Here is an 18,276-nt window from a genome sequence, read left to right on the forward strand (position 1 = left end):
GCTGCAGCGGGACCTCGGACCTCGCCCCCTCGGTCCTCCCGGGCGCCTGGCGGCGTTGCCACCGCCCGTTCCCCGTGCTCCCGCCCCGTCACGGGGCCCGAGGGGCGCGGCAACGGCCGCCCGGCAGCTGAGGGGAGGGAGAAGAAGGGAGGGAGAAAGCCGAAGGGAAGCCGAGGGCGAGGGCGGGGGCTCCCCGGTGCCCCCTCTGCTGCGCGTCCCTGACTGGAGCCGTGGCGGCGGGAATGGAGCCCGCGCGGCCGGCGCTGAGGGGACTGAGGTGAGGTGAGGGGGGGGGGGCGGGACCGAGGGCGGCTTCTCGGGCTGGGAGAAAACAGGGGAGGCTTTGCGGAATTACCTCAGAATTAGCGAAACCTGCGGTCCAGTTCATTAATGGGGGCGTTAGGCTGCTTGGCGAGGTTACGTGGTCACATGAAATGGGGGAGAAAAGCTGATTCTCTGGGCTGAAAGCCGTGGTGCTGGCGGCGCCTCAGGGGGGATTGTTTGGGACCTGGGGATTTTGGGGAGACCTACTTAGCGTTTAATGAGGGCAGAAACCCTCTGTGCTTGCTGGTAGCACGTCAGGTGTCTTAAATTCTCAACTTGTGAGGAGGGAAGAGCTCGAATACATCTTTCGCTTCTGCTCTTAACGTTGTTTTTTATGTTGCGTCTTCTTTGAAGATAAGTTGTGGCGGCACAACCGGTGACGGCACGCATTTGGTTGAATAAATATTCTACGCAAAAGGGATTTGAATAACTGTATAACAGGAAAAATAGTTTTTTAAAAAAAAAAAAAAAAAACAAAACTAACAGGAACGTTTACTCACAGATCTTAAAGCCACAATACCACAGTATTATAAATAGAAAGAATCCTCTGCTGTTTGATTATTGCAGGGGTCAGTGACACCAAGTGCCCTCAATAACTTGCTGATTTTGAAGGATGTGTTTGCAGAAGGCGTGCTTGGCACTAAAGTCCATCAGTATTGAAAGTCTCCGTGATAGTTTTGTCAGTACTGTAACGTTCCTCTGGCGAAGGATTTTTTTTTTTTGTAGTATCAAGTGAAAATTGGGATTGCCACAACCTTTCCCCCTCACGGTGGGCAGTGCCTGTGGGGTCTTGAGAGGTAGCAGAGAACATCAATAGGGCTTTGGTTGTGTAATGCTAAAGGTTGTGACCTGCAGTGAAACTGAATTTTCATTCGAGTTTGTGCAAATATTTTTTCCTTTGGTGTGAATTCTAGTACTCCGGTCTTTCCTCATGTTCTCGTTAGGAAACTAGGCACTTTAAGAAACTTGATTTCTGTCAGTAACAACTGATGACTCCAGTGTTAATTCAGACAATTATCTGAGAAAACGAAACTGAAGAAATTAACTGGGGGAGTTCCCAGGTGGTGTATCTCTTTGATGGCAGAGTGAGATCTGCAGCATGCAGACTTTTGTGGATCACTGAATTTGTGTGGGATGCAAGGTCACTTTCCATCTCTTCCACATATATCGTGTGTCACCTTGATTAGGCAGTTGATTAGGGCATAGAAATATTGCCATAAGGGGCATAGTGGTGAGTTTCATTATTTAGCCATCCAGCAGTGTTTGTAGGGTTCAATAAGATGAATGGAAAATTAGCAGCTTAGTGTTTTTTAAGGCTGACATGTAACAAGATTGATGGTAAAGCAAATCCCTTTTTAGAAGCTCTGATATTGAAATCACCATCTTATATATATATATATATATATATATATATATATATATATATATATATATATATACATAGACAAGTCCTGTGGCTTATGAATGTTTCTGATGGTGCTTGACAGCAGGTTTGCTTTCTTTTGGTCAAAACTGTGTACTTGTACGTTTAGAAGCTGGAGATTATATTTCTGCTAACCTGCGGATAGAGGCACATGATTGATTCAAACCAACAATAACTTCTTTTAAATCGTGAGCTTACAGAATTAGCCACACTAAATCTATTAGGAAGAAACAATTCAGTGTGTGAGGTAGGATGTGGTTGCAGCTTTTGTAACAAGCTATTGAGCGTGGTGGTAATGCTACAGGGTGTTTTTTTTTTTCTTCAGCATTGCTGTATCTACTTTTGGCCTTTTGCATTAGAAGCAATGCTGAATTTCACATGAGTGAAAACTTGATCTGGAAGACCGTTAGCCATCTGTTTCTTTTGTGCTCAGGATCTTAATGGGCTAGTCCTTCAGAGCGTAGTTATTCTTTTCTTTTGAGCAAATGGCATCCTTTGGTAGTGAAGATGCACTTGAAGATTCAGCAGCCCTCTCCCTGCATGATTTAGAAAGCCTGCACAACATCCGCAGCCGGTCTGCGAGTTTCAGCAGCACAGGGTCCAGCAGCCGCTTGCAGCTCCGTCAACGGGTGGCCCAACTTATGGCTTGCGTAGAGGATATCAGCTCAGATGATGAGATTCACGAAGAAGTGTCTCGCACTATAGATGAAGCTTTCCTTATCTGGGGGAAAAAGCTGAAGGAGAAGTGGCAAGAATTCAGGTTTTGCTCCCTCTAGTTGATTGGTTTTGTGTTTTGTTTTTGTTTGGTTGTTGGGTGTTTTTTGGTTTGGTTTTAATGCTAGCCAATAAATAGATTTGAGAATGATGAGAAGTGACAGAAAATCTTCATTTTCTGTAGACAAATTCTGTGGGGAAAGTAGATTCATGTAGGGTTACCTATTAATCTTTAAATTTTAACAGTGGTTTTGTATGATTTTGTTTGCTTGTTTGTTTGTAGGCTGCACTTAGTTACCTGGAATGTGGGCACAGCTTCTCCACCTCCTGATGTCACTAGTTTACTTCAGCTCAACTCACTGGGCCCAACTATGGATATGTATGTTATAGGGTAAGTATATGTTCAAGAACTTGCTTTTTAAGTCTCTTGCAAAACTGCTAAGTTTCAGCAGCTTGTTGTTGGTTTCGGAAAGACTGTACAGGGTGAGTTGCCACCCAGGAGGTGGTTTAATACTAAGCCTAGCAGAAGGTGAAGACAAGAATTAGTGACTTAGAACAGAGATGATTTATAGCAAGAGAATCTTCTCTCCTTTCTGTTGTTTCGTGACAAAATAGAGAATAACTTTTTTCTAAACACACAAATTAAGAAGTATTTCAGCTGCTGTTGACATTGCATAGAGCATAAGCATATTCCTTTTGCTATGAAAGTTATCCAAAATTCAGTGTGTTTTAAAGAAATAATTGTAAGGTCATTATGCACAATCCGACGTGTTTTCCAAACTCACTTGAAATTTTTACAGACCTGAAAGTCATGTTATTTGTTATAATATATCTTAGCATTGCCTTAAACTGACTTCAGGTTTTTATAAGCTCCTTTAACTTCGTTTTTCTCACTGTGATAGACCTGTGGATGCTTAAAATTGAGACACTGAACAGCAGTGAGAAACTTTAGACCTTATGCTGGGAGAGGTCTGTTGTGATCTGTGTTCTGATAAGGTCATATGAATTCTGTCAAAACCAGGTGGTACAGGGAAAGTAATCTTGATGTGTTCAGTCTACAGGAGGTGAACTCAAGAATCACAAATTTTTTGTCTGACTTGGCATTTGATGATCCATGGAGCATTTTTTTCATGACTGTGTTGTCTCCATTGGGATATATCAAGGTAATTGTTTATCTCTCATAAGCATTACGGCAGTGAAGGAAAACATCTCTAGACCCATTTATGCATATTTTTTTCTCAAACTCATTCCTCTCCATAAAAGATAAGTTGGTGTTTTTTGCACGTGTCAGTCATTTCCGTATGTGCATGAATGTTAGAAATAATTCTCTGATACACTTGTGTTTTTCTGCTTTATTGATAAAGACATTTAAAAATGTTCTCTGTTATTGATAATCTGCTTAATTTTAGCAGTAAAAATTCAACTTTAAATTTATTTATTTCTCATTTTGGAACTGTTGGGAAGTTTTGATGGAAGCCCAGCTGATAAACAGCAAGAAGTTGTTCAGATGTACTGGCAATGACCAGTTTAATTGCTGCAGAAGCATATGATGAGTTAAATAATCACTCCTGTCATAATGAGAATACATTCTCAAGGAATAGAGTCATGAAGTTTACTTAAAATTAAATGTGATGTAAACGTAACACTCAACAGCATATTTCCTGTGGCCACAATATCTCTATCTCTCTCTTATTTGTAGAGAATTTTTTTGCTCTGTGCAGTATTGGGGAAGTGTATTGTGATGCTTCTAAGGTAGTCTGCTTAAGTACCTGCTTTCACTATAACTGTCCCAAGCAATGGCAGTGATTTTCGTTAAGATTGGTAAGGTTTCTTCCTTTTTTTTTCCCCCCAACTTATTTGCAGGTGAAAACAGATTGCGTATTATGTAAAATGGGATTTTAGCAGGGTATACAGATCATTCTGAAGACTTTATTTCAATTGAAGACCTAGAACATTGTATGGTAGCTTAAATGGCAGGATTTTTTGCTAATACATAGGGCATAAGGTCAGCTAAAGTACTGGCTGCTTTAGTAATGTGAATAGTAATGTAGGAGAGTATCCTGAATTTCCCTAATAAGTAGATATTAAAAGCCTTTTGAATGTTTTACTGGTTTTCTAAATTGGGCATTGTTTCAAGGTGATTTTGCTGAGTTTATTATATTATCTGCATGTCAATCAGACTCAGTAGTTATGCAATTCTTTTAACTGTAATTAAACAAAACAAAGGACCTATTGGGAATTAATAAAAAGGAAAGAAAACATAGTTCATTCTAGAATAAGTCACTGCTGATGACGATTCAAGATCTGTCTGCAGGCTGATGTTCAGGACGTGTGTGCAGTTAAATAGAATTTCTAGTGGCATGCGTGGTTGATTTTGAATTCTAATTTATAAATGCAGCACTTTGGACACACTGAGGAATGCATGCTGCCACCTAATGGTTTTCAGCGGGACTGGATTAGCGCTAATAATGAGAGGAGAACGAGGTCATTGACATGTCTTTCATGTTACTGGCAGGCCAGGTCAAAATCAAAACAGGCAGGAGAGCTCACCCTAGGACTCAGCTGGGAAGCTGGCTGATTTAGAGAGGAGCAGTCACCTGTTGTGTGCTGAACTGTGACGAGGCTGGGTGTAGGGGACTATTAGTCACCCTTGGGCATCCTGTCCCCTCAGTAATAGGATCTGTTTCCACAGTGTGAGGTTGGTTGGGATTGGTCAGTTCTTTCACAATAAACATCCCTTCTATAAAAGGTTTTTCCTTAATTTGGCACTGCCTATCGGTGTGAATTATGCTAGTTCCAGCAGAGGAGAGACCTGTTGTGTTTCGATGCTCAACACCTGTAAAGGGAAGAGATGTCATAGTGGTCTGTGGATCTGGAGAAATGTCTGGAGACCAGCCCAGAGCAGATTGAAATGTAGCAAATAACCTTGAGCTTGGGAAAACAGAAAGAGTTGAGCCCCAGGACCAGGTCTCTCTTTACTGAATAAGGTCTATAAAGGGACTGAAAAATACTGTATCTAGTCAACAAAATTTTGAATACAAAAATTTGTTATTTGCTTGGATACAAATATTTGTTATCTAGTAACTGTGATTCATCATTTTGTTACACTGTTTAGTATTTTATTAGGTTCAGGGACAATGAAAATGGTAATGTGTATTCTCAAATCACTTAAAGAGTGAAGGAATTCTGTAGCAAAATTTGGGCTCAGTTGGTATACTTCTGCAGTTCTATAGCCAGTGTTAATAATGGTTTTTATTCTTACATAGTCTTTCTCTAAGTTCACCCAACTCAAAATTGACCAATTTCAATGTGCATTTTAAATTGGATCGTTATCATTAAAACAAACACTGAGTTTTGTGCCTTTTGTCAGGAACAACATAAAGTTAAAATTCATAAATTTTGATGATCGTCTTCATTACACTGTCTTCACAAAAAAAGAAAGCCCAAACCAAACATACCTTAAATGTATATTGAAGCTGAAATAGCATCTTATGTCCTATATGAACATCTTTGCTTTGGAAGTGTTCAGTACATCATTTTTTAAAGGAATAACAGGCTACTGAGATACTCCTATTTACAGCTTGCTGTTTTTGCAGATGCCTAGGAGCAACTGCCATGCCTGCTAGGTATTGTAATGGGATTTAGAGTGAACAGTTATGTGCTGAAGGATGTTTCAGTTTGAAAAATTTGCTTCTGTCAGAGAACTTGTAGGTGTGCAGTATTATAAAATGGGTGAAAAATGAAGGATTTGGTTCTTCATGAACAGGCTGCTCAGAGAGAAATGAGGCTAGTGAGGCAGAATAAAGGTCTGCAGAAATGTTTTGACAAACACGTTTTGAGGTCAACTTCAAGTTTGCAATATAATACAGTAATGTTAATTAAGAGATAATATTAATTAAGAGATTCATCAAAAATTTGTTTATGAATAAGTCTACTGTAGGAACATATGCTTCACAGCACTGAAATGTGTCTGCATGTACAATGTCCCAGTACTGATGCCAGGCTTGGCAAAGAGATTGCATGATTTCTGCTCTGGCATTCCTTACCTAACAGCTCCTATGAAGTACATCCAAAGAGTTCCAAATTGCTCTCTGGAAACAACCATTTTGTATCTTTTCCAGCTCTCCTCCGTTCGCATGCAGGGACTGCTACTTCTGATCTTTGTGAAGCACGTCCACCTTCCTTTCATCCGGGACGTTCATACCCACTACACACGCACAGGCCTGTATGGATACTGGGTAAAGAAACAACCGAGATTTGATTGCCTAAATTGGTTACTTGTGCTTATGATGCTGTGTGCCTCTAAATGGTTTCGTGATGGGAGAGAGGGTATATGGGTTACTTAAAAATGAATAAGCAGTGAGACTCAGTTGTTTGAACCTGGTATGCAAATGTGTAGCACAGACCATAATATTTTACCAGTTTATTAGCTGATATGCAACAACTTAAATGGGAAGAAATTGTATTAATTAAAATCTAAATATCTAAAAAAACTAAATCTTGCTGTTATTAACCATTGTGTTTGCAGTTGTTGACTGTGGTTTTAGAGAACATTAATTTTCTGTGTTCCAGGGGAATAAAGGAGGAGTCACCATTCGCATGTCCCTCTATGGTCACACAGTTTGCTTCATAAACTGCCATTTGCCAGCACACATGGAGAACACAGAGCAACGACTAGATGACTTTGAAAAAATTCTGGAATTGCAGTTTGAAGGAGAGAATATTCCAAGTACCTTGGACCATGAGTGAGTTGTTCTGACTCTATTCTGTCCGTATTGTTTTTATCTGTTAAATGGTAGACTCATGTACCAAAGAGTTTGGGTTTGGGAGTTTTGATGCATCATTTTTATTTTAAATACCTTTTCAGCATTAATCCTGAATATTGGGAGGCCAGGCTGAAAAAACTGACCTGAAGTCTATTTTGCCAGACTGTTCTCTTCCAGTCTTGAAGAGAAGAGGCTGCATATGCCAGAGGCTAGAGAACTTTAGAAGCTTATTTATACCAAAAATAGTCTGGATCACTATTAAATGACTGTTTTCCTCCCGTTTTTGGAGGAGATTTGTGATGTTGTTTTGGTATGTTTTTATTCCTGTAAAAATTCTAGTATCTAGCTGAGGGCTTCTCAGCCTTTAAATTCTTCATTGATGATTTCTGTAGTTATATGAATTATACTTAATTCAGGTGTCTCGCCATTTCTTTCAAAAAATTTTAATTAAATTATTTATATATTTAATTGTTTTCATGTGAGAATTCCCCACGTAATGCTGGAATCTAAGGATTATGATAGAACTATTTAAAAATGAGTTGAGACAAAATGTTTTAGATGTCGGTGGTTTGGTTTTTGTTTTTGTTTTTTTTATACCCATAAAACTACCAGGCCAGATGAAGTGATATTTCATACCTATTCTAGATTTAATTGTTAATGACTTCATTAAAATTATGTAAATATATATGACACAACTTTCAAATCATTAGTTTTCCTATCCTAGTATAAGTGTTTGATATTTCTATTTAATGTTTCATTTTCTTGATAGTGCCTGTTGAATTCTTCCCTCGTGAGTTAATCAATTCCTACAAATCTTCTACCTTTGTGTGTTTTTTGTTTGTTTTGTTTTGTTTTTAGCATTCTCTTCTGGTTTGGAGATTTGAACTTCCGGATAGCAGATTATGGCATACATTTTGTCCGAGAATCAATAAATAACAAACGTTACAATTTGCTGTGGGAGAAGGACCAGGTATGTTGTATTAATTTGTTATGTTTTTAAAATTACTTCTATTATTATTTTTAAATTAATACAAACACACCATAGTAATTCACATTAGTTCTTGAGTTTCTCATTTCTATTAAAAACACAAATTCAGAGTAGTCTTGAGGTGGAACACATCTATATGTTTGCTCTTTCATTTCTCAGTCATAAACCTCATTTAATTACAATCGTTTTCTGCCTTTGTTTAATTTCTTACTCATTTACAGTGTTTGTGTTTGACTGAAGCTTTCTTTGAACTTCATGTATTGTGAATTGTTCCTCACATTAATTTCTCCTTCTTTTCTGCTCCCAATAATTGTTTTTAAGAGACTCTTATTCTGGCATTTGATCAGAACTGCTACAAAACTTTTAAAGAGATCGTGTCAGGAGTTCCGGCAGTAACAAAGAGACACTTCTGAATTTACTTTTTCAAATATCTTGTACTGACTGAGATGTTGAATTCTTCTTGGGAAATGCTTTCTCAGTTCCTTTCCCAATTAACTTCTAAGCTCCAATTTTTAAATGTAACTAAAAGTTGCTTTTTATTTCTGCAGTTAAATATGGCAAAAAAGAAGGAAGCATTTCTTCAGGAATTCATAGAGGGTCCTCTGCAGTTTAAACCCACCTACAAGTTTGACCTTTATTCAGATGTATATGATACAAGGTAAAAGCACAGTAAGATTTGTTCAGACGTGGAGTATTACAACATGGTACTTGAGTGATATATAACTTTGCTAAACAAATTTCCTGAATGTGCTAGTTAACTGAAGCTGTTGAGCTATTCTGATAGGCTCATTCAGTGGACAAATCTGAACATTTCTAAAGAAGCCTGAGCCTACTGATTGCACGAGAGGAGCAGGAGTGAAAAGAGTGAAAAAGAAAGCCCAGCTTTCTTTTTGGAAAGACTAGATTAACAGGATAAACTAGTACTTGTTTAAAATGTGTGTTATTTTTTTGTTTTTGTTTTTTGTCTTTAATACTAAAATCATCCTTTGATTATCAGAAATAAGCAAAAAGGAAAAGAGTAATCATCTGCATTTTTTGTTTGCCTTCTCTACATAAGCATTTTATTTGATACTGCTTGCATTTGAAAATAAATGCAAATGTGTCTTTATAAATAATTTTAAGTTGTAAAATGGAGTAGCTTAAGTTTCCAAAGGTTTTCTCTGGCACTGAAGTTTGTTGTTAAATATAAATCTTACGTTTCAAGAGAAGGACAAGTTCCTGTCCAAACAGGGGTTTTGTACTGATCTTTTTCTTTATTTCCAGAGAGCAGAAGTCCCTGTTTTGGTTTAAGTAAGAAGATAACCTTCTGGATTTCATAGATTTGTAAATATTTCAGAATCAAAACAATGCTCCTTCTGAGCTTTTGATTTGATTTTTGTGAAATATTTGAAAATCAGATGACAGCTGATTTTCTTCAGGATTTTCTGAACCTGTCTGAAAGCTGTAGTGTTATCTACTCTGCTGTTGCACTTAGTCTTTGAAGTTTGTTTGGATCCAAAGACGTTTTGCTCTCTAAGTGAGTGTAAAGCGAGATAATAGGACTTGCAATAAATCCGTTTAACAAAAAAATATATGCATAAAAATCCAAAACTAGAAATTCTAAGGATGATTCACAGCCTAATAGTCTGTGTTGGCTTACTTACAGAACAGAATGTATGCTTATGCATACTGTGTGCTTTCTGCTGTTGCTGCCAGAGGTATTCTGGTTGGATGGGGGCATGATCAGTAGATCTCAAGACACTTGGGTCTTTTGAGCATCACTGAAAAGTGTGCTTCACATTTAATCTTTGATGCTTTTTCTATGTGGATTTTGAGTTTTTCTTTCCCACCTAGTATGCCATTTTCTCTAAAAAGTGAGTGTATTAACTTTAAGCTGTTCTTTTGGTATTTTCTCGCACAGCAGAGCAGACATATGGCAGCTCATAAAGATTTCTGTCGGTTTATGTAATTACTGGAGTGAGCGGGATATAGCCCCTTAGTCATTTAAAATCTTTCCACCTTATTAAAGGTGAGTCAGACTTGTATATGGGAAGGGGTGAAACACAAATATGTTGAATATTGAACTAAATGGCATTTCCAGTTTGTGATTTTGATATTAAACTGACAGTTTTCCTTACACATCCTGCTCATTAACTTTTATAATTCAATCTAGTCCATTCTAATTCCTCTTCCATAGGGTATGATCTTTTCTCCATTTCAATTTGAAGTGATACATCCATACAGAGAGTTGCTGTTAAGGCTTCCTCCCACTACAGAGAGAACCACCGAAGGCTCATGTCTTCTGTTGTTATTGATATGGTATAAAAGGAAACTCTGAATTACGATTGCAGCTTGATATACAGTACAGTCGCAGGCACAATTTTATTGATTATGGGATTTTTATAGTCTCTTGTTATGGGACAGCAACGGCTTGCAGACTTGCAATACAGACTAGTGCAGGTTAGAGGAAAACATTGCTGTGTCACCTGCGATTAATATAAGTTACCTAAGTTTGTCCAATTTCAGTTTTTAAAGTAAACTTGTTCTCAAAAATTTTCAATAGTTTCAAATACCATTCAGACTCTTCCCACGTCTTTAAGTTTATGCCCTGTTCCTCAGACTGACCATACATTTGAAGCTTAGGGCAGTTGTTGAATCATCTCAACATTCTTGCATGTTGTTATGGAGTGTATTAGGAGAAAGTATCATTTCCTGTACGAAGCTGACTAACCCATTGGAATGCCCTTCTCCCATTCATTTTACTCCTCTTTCAGAAACCTATGAACCTTATCTCCAGTACATGGAGTTGCATTCAAATTGAAGAATCCTTGGTTGTAAAGCATGTTGAACAGAGCTGTAAAATGAAGGTTGGATACGATTGCCTTCTTATATTAATACATATCTGACAGTCTTTCAACTATGAGTAGATTTTGCACACTATTTTTAGCTTTTTGCACTGTTTTTTTCTTCTCATTTCACTTTTATACTTTATTTCTGTAGCGAGAAGAAAAGGAAGCCAGCATGGACTGATAGAATTCTTTGGAGAGTGAAAAGTCTCTGCCAGCATGCATCAAAAGAAGGCGAATTCTCTGAAGAAGAACAGACAATTTCTGTTACGTTGAATAACTATATCAGTCACATGAGCTATGGAATCAGCGATCACAAACCTGTTACAGGAACTTTTGGGCTTGAGGTGATGTCCCACTTTTGTTGTTTTAAAAATAAAATTGTTTTTCTACACAGTTTAAAAAAAGAAAAGCTGTTTTTCTGCGTATTCTAAGTCTTAATCTCTGTGTTTCATTCTGATTAAAGTGAAGGCAGCAAATTGCTTTCAAGTTATTTCCATTTGTTTAAAAGTACCACAGCAGGTGTAGCAGAGAATAGAAAAGAACAACTGAAAGAAAAACAGACTTGACTGACTTTAAATTTTGTTCTCTTTCTAGCTGAAGCCTCTTCTAACAGATCCTTTGATCACACTGAATCCTGAGGGTGAGTGGAGCGCAGAGCATGATGTTCTGATCCGCTATTCTGCAGTGCCTGAATTCCCAAGCAGTGCTTGGGACTGGATTGGACTCTTTAAGGTAACATTCCTGCATTGTGGCTCTTTAATGAAGATGGTGGATATGACAGGAAGAGATAGTTGATAGTCTTCTGGCATAGGGCACTGTTATTCTTGCTAGTGGAAAGCTTTCCAAAATAGTCTTGTATCCTTGATTGCTGGTAGGTTCTGTATGTGAGAGTTTAGTTGCCTCTCAAGATTACTGTGAACTTTTACACAGTCTTTTAATTTTCTGCTAAAATAATGTGCGTGAGTAAAATGGTTGTCAGGAGCTGTGAAATGGAATTGCCTTCCCTTAATACTTATGGTTCAAAAGATTTACTCGAGAGAGAGAACAAATGAAAGGAAGTCAGTGAAAGTGTGTGACAACAGGCCATTCTCATCCTCTCAGAAATTCAAGATATCTGCCGGCCCCCAAATGTTTTGATCCTAAAAACAAAATGTTTTATCTAGTGCAGTGAATAACCATGCCTCTCACATCTTTGAGTTTTCCATGTGACACGTTTTTTGTTTCCTTCAGAAAGCTGATGGTTCACATCTTTCTTTGTAGGTGGCTTTCAGGCATGTGAATGACTATGTTACTTATGCTTGGGTAGAAGATGATGAAATTTCTTCTAACAAGGACAGCAAACAAGTAAGCCAATTTGTTTCTTTCTAGTGCAGTTTCTTACAGAACATTATTCAAGGATCTCTTTGTTCCATATCTTCTTCTGGGTTTTGTTTCCTCTGATTTCCCAGTCAAACCTATCTGGGAATGATATTACTGTTTAATATACCTCTTCTAAGTTGTTTAATTTTCAGATAGTCCAGCATATGTTCTCAGGTATGATCATGTTGCTTAAAGTAACTGATGAAAACTATTGTTCCTGTAGCCACCTTTGATTTTATTAGACTACCATCATTTTTATTTTGGTCTATTTCAGCCACATAAATATGTAACTGGCCATTTTTTCATCCGATTGTCAAAGTTTCTCAATGTGTCTTAAATATTTATTTTATGATTTTTTCATTAAGTTTTCAGTACTGTAGGTACTTTAATTTGACTAACACAATTAGTTCCAGATGCCAAATACAGCTACTGATTAGTGCTTCTTAGACTTTTATTCATTTTGGCTGCTAAGTGTTTTGGCCTCATCTTATAAACTTCTCTGTTAAATAGCTTTCAAGTTGTGATAACTTAAAGCAATTTAAAAAATAATTAAAAACTATTTTGCATACAAATGATCTGTATTTTGCTGAACAAACAGGAATTTGAATTTAATTTTGGGGGCAAAGTGGAAGGATGGATGAAAGTTTCCAGACAATAATGGAAAGCAGTCGTTTCTTGTTAGAGGTTAAGTTAACGTCAAGTTTATAACAAGAGTACAAATTGTCTTGTACTCGAGAGTCAGTATTCTGACTCTCAATATTTATCTGACACCATGCTTTCACATTACTAAGCTTAAAAATCTAAGCACTGTTAACATTGTTTTAGCAGGGTACTGTGGGCAGCAGTTAAGGAACCGTGAGTCTTTAGGATAGTACAAAACGGAGGTGGTGTGGCTGTTTCATGTAACACCTGATTATTGCCACCAGGAGGCAGTTCATCTCCCTCCTTGCTGCTTGTGTGGCCTTGCCTCTTCCCTTCTAACTCTTTCCTCTCACATCTTGCTGAACCAAGGCAGCTTGCTAACATGGTGAAGGATATTCACTTTTTTCTTCCTGGCTTTTCAGATGGTTTCCTGCATTATTTTTGTGCTCATCCTTTTTAGCTTACGTTGAAAAATTTGCTTATAAGCAGCAAGTACTGAATTTTATGGTTTCCTGAAAGGCAGAGACTACTTTTTGAAAGTTGTTTTCTCTGTGGAAATTACCCTTTGCCCCTGTTCTTATTTTTGCTGACAGGTTTACATGAGTGCTGCAGAAATACCTGATGCAGGAGGAGAATTTTTGCTTTGTTACTACAGCAATAATTTGCAGGCAATAGTTGGTATCAGCCAGCCTTTTCAGGTAATACATTTGGAAGCTTTGATTAACTTTGGCTGGGATTTTTACTTCTTTTGCTTTCATATGCATCTGAACACAGGCGTGTGCAACTGGGTTAATTCCATGGGAGATGGCAGCAGCAGTAACTGCAAAAAATGTATATGCTGGCTAACAGCCAGTAAAAGAATTTGCTGATGTTCTAAAAGATTCTAAGTAGCTATTATTGCAGCACGTTTTTCTAATGAAATAAGGCAGCTCTCTCTAGTCTTTAATTTTTTTGGAACTTCGTGCTCTGCCAGTTAGGTCCCTGCTTTCCATAAAAATGAGAACTACAAATGCTGCCAAGTTTCTGACAGATAGTGAGTGAACTTTTTCTGATCTCTTCTGTGGCAGGTTTGCACGGAAGTGCTTCCTGTATCACTTAAATTAGGGAAAGACAGGGCAGTTGGAATTCAAGTTATTTGTTTAACAGGCTCTGTTTAATTTCCGGAAGGTTAACTTAACCTGTACAGAGCAGACTAAGTGACCAATTGTCGCTTCTCTTTGCCAAAATCATTTTGTTTGTGCATCATTTCCCTTGCTGCCATGCTAACGTGTTGTGGGATGGCTGAAATGGAAGTTCTATGTTGTTGTTGGATGAAGAGGGTTTTAGAAGGCTGTGACACTCTGTTACTGTAAGAGATACAGTAATGAAATTGCTGAGCTGGCTGGTAAACCTCAGTGATACTGTTCATCTGTTTCTTATCTATTGGTAAAAATTTTCTATTACATTGTCCAGTATTTCAGCTGTCTCGGAGCTTAAAATCTGTTACAAACTCTGCAACATAGTTATCACTTCTGTGTGAATATAACACAGCATATAAATACAATAAACTCAGTCACTTTTAGGATACCTTTCTTTTTCCATGATGCTTAATGTTTTTATCTTATTAATGTTTTAATAGATTTTTAAAGCTTCATAATTTCTGTATATATGCATTTTTTTAGTTTTTATCAAATATGCAGCATATCTTTATATGATGGTATATTGATAGCATTTAGAAACAGTGTGTTGCCATAATTTTTCAACTATTGTTTTTCTTCTAGATTCAGCCAAATAGAACATTAATAGAAAAGGATCTGGCACAGGAAGAGAACAGCTGGACGCAAACACCTGACAATCTGCAATCGCATATTGAGTTCTGAAGTCAGAAGGGGCATTCAGTGGTCCTGATTCAGGCGTCAGATGATTCTTTATGTCTTAGTGATTATAAACTTTTACTCTTAGAAGATGGAGTAAGGCAGTGCAAGTAAGACAGGTAGGGCTGTTTGGAAACTGTGTAGAAGATAATTTATTGTGGTAGCATTTTTACTGTTCCAGTGAGAGTAACTTACATTAGATAGGAATTGTAAAAATAGCACCTAATGAATGCTGTGTGATTTAAAATGATACAAGCTTTTAATCCAGTGACTTAACCTAAGTTGCATTCTGTAATAGATTTTTAGGACTGTTTTGTTTGTTTTTTTTTTCCAGAGGATATTTTTATTTACAATACAGTATTCACTAAGCTGTAACCACGTAATCACTGATTTCTAGTTTTTTAGTTTAAATGAAGTTATTTAAAAATTATTTATTAGATATGGCTATCTAGCTTATTTTAAAAAGAAAAATTATTTGACTTTTAAATGTAAGCTAAGTACCTTATGGGAAACACATGTGGTAATAAGTCACAGAAAAACTTAATCTCTGGAGCGTGTAAATTTTCCTTCTGTAGTATGTCCCTTTTCTTCATGCCTTGCTGGTACCTGTTCGTAAGATTTTTCATTTCTAATTTTTCAAGCCTGAGATACTTTTATTGAAACACACTTTTCCTATTTTGTTTTGGGGGTAGATTCTTCTTTTACAAAACACTTCATCAATTTGCCTATGCCTTTTGTCCTTTTTTTTTTTTTTTTTTTTTTTTTTTTAAGTAAAAATACTTTTTTTCTCTGGATTGGAGTTAAGCAGAATCTCAAAATTTCTGAAAGCAGTAGCTTCATTTGAGAAATGCTTTAGCACAGGTGGGCAGTTCATAGCTCATAAAGCACTTGTTGGCAGAGAGCTAGTGAACATGCTAACCCTGCCTCTTCTCTGCTGTATCATATTTATAAAGATAAAGACATAGTTCATCCCTGATACTATTAGGCTACATTGTTGTTACACATACTACAGAGTGACATGAATTATAAACGGGAAACTTAGTGGAACAAGGTTTTTTTCTATAGCATTATCTGTGCTACCAAAAATTGTGGAACTCTTTCACTTCTAGCAATCAGTCTGCAAAATTTATTTTCCTGGTGGTGCTTAGACTTGAATGTATCCTGTGCACTTGAGGGTGGAGATAGAATAAGAAAGATCAAGTACTTTTAAAAACCTGAAAGGTATTTAGCTTTAGAAATGGTTTTGTTTGTTGATGAGGAAAGGGAGGTCTTTGGAAAGGATTTAGAAGAGACACCACCATTCCACAGAATCTCAGATTTCAGTGACAGAAAAGAGCACTTGTTAGTCTCCATGTTCTAGACACAGCTTTGAGTTACCTACTGTGTATGGTAAGTAAAGTTAGTTGCTAATCACCGTCTTGTTGGTTATGGATGGAAAAGAGAAAATTTGGCTCAAGGGGAAGAGTGAAGCAAAGGATGCTGCTGCTGGTATGTTTATTTTGCGTCAGAACCAAGTGGATTCTATTTTATTCTTATAGTCTTAGTTATTTCTGTTAGGATTCTTTTGCGATAGAAAGTGTCTACCTTGATGGGAAATTTCTTTCTCAGTTGCTTCCTTATGTCATTCACTGTATAAAATCTTCTGGGGTCCCAGAGTCTTTGTATATTGTGGAAACTATAATGGGTGAACTGGTTAGATTGTTGCAGTTTGGGGTTTAAGAGCACCTAACCTCTGTAAATTTCAGTTAGTTGTATCTCAACTAATGCTTGGTGTTGGAAAATGTTTCCAGTTTTAAGTAGGGAGGTCAGGTTCAGAAAGATCCTGTGTTCATTGCATGGATTAAAACCGCCTTGAGGTTTACAGTGACATTCCTATTATACTTTGGAACAATATTAGAAACCGTTTTCACATTTGTAGCAGTCTTGCAAGGATTTGTGTTGCACTAAATCTTTCCGATATGTGACTTTTCATGGCAGTTACAGCATCAGACAAATCCGACTGAAGTGCAAATAACTTGCAGGTTTTAAGTCGTTACTGTTTCTGTTTTTTTCTTGTGTAACTGTAATACCATGCTCTATGCAAGGAGATTCCCATGGAGAGCTCAAAGAACTGTGGTCTTTGAATTCCAGACCATAGCTGGTGATTTATTGTGGACCAAGATCCAGTTTCTTCTAATCAGGGTGCATCTGCCATTCACGAGCAGCTCAGAGGGGGAGCCATACAGCCGCTTTACATGGGTGAGAAACCCAAGCTCCTTAATGTTGTATGAGAACTGATAACTCTCTCAATCACTGGAGACAGAAGCTGCATTTTGTAAACTAATCTTTTGCGCCACGGGACTTCACTGAAAATGCCCACAGCAGCTGCGATTGAATCTGATCCTGTGTTAGGAAGATGCTGCACAGAACTGTATACTTCTTTAAGATTATGCACACAGTAGCAGTTTTGTTTACTACTGTTACCTATGGTAGCTTTTCAAACTATTCCATGATCTGTAATGATGCATTTTCTAATGAAATTTATCTTTTCTTTTTTTTTTTTTTTTTTTTTTTTTTAAAAAAAAAAGCACCTTTGATTGGATGTTATGATCACTGGAAATGTTTTTATACTCATGTGTTTTCTTTTCATGTATGATTAAAATAAATCCTGGCAGTGAAGTGTTCTACATGGCCTCGATTAATTTGAGAACAAAGACATTGGTTTGAGTGGGGAGAATCGATTCCATGCATGGTAACCTTTCTCCAAGAAACTCTGGTGATGTTTAATACTCACATACAGTAGTATTTTAGAATGGAAATGTCACTAATAACATATGTGGTAGGGCTTTGGACTGAAACAGAAAGCCAAAGGCAAATACTGCTTTTCTTTTGGATAAAACAGATTGATCTAAAAAGACTTTTTTTCCCCTTATAAATGAGACTAGTATTAAATGAACTTAAGTGATGCTGTAAGCATCTGTTTTGAGTTTTTCTCCCCCCCCCCTCCCTAGAAAAGGTATCTCAATACAAAATTCATCTGAAATAGTTGCATGTTTAAATTGTTGGGAAAAGAAGATCCTCTTGCTTTTTTTTTTTTTTTCCACCCATAGGCCATAATTTCAGTAATATTGAGTTGCAGAGCACATGTTAGTAACGAAGGAGAACTAGCTTATTTGGTTGGCAACTTTGTTTGTTTTGTTAGAGACTTAGCACTTGTTGGGTTCAAAATCTTTATTTTAGGAGAACCTGTTTTCCTTCAATTTGACCTATACTTTGTGTCTGTGTTAGTGCAGCTCTGTTCATGCCAAGGGAGTTATGCTCCCTTACACAGGGACAGGTTTATATGGGGTGGTTCTCTGCATTGTTGTTGTTTGTTTTTCCCTGAGAAAATGTATGCAGG

General features: G+C 37.3%; 1 protein-coding gene across 4 annotated transcripts; it reads left to right on the forward strand.

The window, feature by feature from the left end:
* The first annotated feature begins 90 nt into the window (after positions 1–90).
* INPP5K (inositol polyphosphate-5-phosphatase K) lies at positions 91–17,434 on the forward strand. Of its 4 annotated transcripts, none has more exons than XM_013104616.5 (13): positions 91–277; positions 2,745–2,852; positions 3,516–3,624; positions 6,583–6,699; positions 7,034–7,206; positions 8,086–8,197; positions 8,764–8,873; positions 9,479–9,505; positions 11,195–11,387; positions 11,638–11,775; positions 12,304–12,387; positions 13,638–13,742; positions 14,805–17,434. In XM_013104616.5, the coding sequence occupies exons 1-13, from the start codon at positions 243–245 to the stop codon at positions 14,901–14,903; spliced, it is 1,410 nt and encodes a 469-aa protein (XP_012960070.2). In that variant the 5' UTR covers positions 91–242; the 3' UTR covers positions 14,904–17,434. The 4 variants fall into 4 exon arrangements, with proteins under 4 accessions (XP_012960070.2, XP_021131662.2, XP_071882035.1 ...); XM_072025934.1 differs by lacking the exon at positions 9,479–9,505 and adding an exon at positions 4,161–4,282 and having other exon boundaries at positions 95–277; XM_021275987.4 differs by lacking the exon at positions 9,479–9,505 and having other exon boundaries at positions 92–277.
* The last annotated feature ends 842 nt before the right edge of the window (positions 17,435–18,276 follow it).

The sequence above is a fragment of the Anas platyrhynchos genome, chromosome 20, assembly GCF_047663525.1.
Source record: "Anas platyrhynchos isolate ZD024472 breed Pekin duck chromosome 20, IASCAAS_PekinDuck_T2T, whole genome shotgun sequence".
Lineage (NCBI taxonomy): Eukaryota > Metazoa > Chordata > Aves > Anseriformes > Anatidae > Anas > Anas platyrhynchos.

Bases quoted from the DNA above. Each gene is read 5' to 3' on its own strand.
- INPP5K (XM_013104616.5), top strand. From the start codon at position 243: ATGGAGCCCGCGCGGCCGGCGCTGAGGGGACTGAG. The intron at 278-2,744 runs GTGAGGTGAGGG...GTTTGTTTGTAG, and splicing joins CCGGCGCTGAGGGGACTGAG to GCTGCACTTAGTTACCTGGA. The intron at 11,776-12,303 runs GTAACATTCCTG...CTTTCTTTGTAG, and splicing joins ACTGGATTGGACTCTTTAAG to GTGGCTTTCAGGCATGTGAA.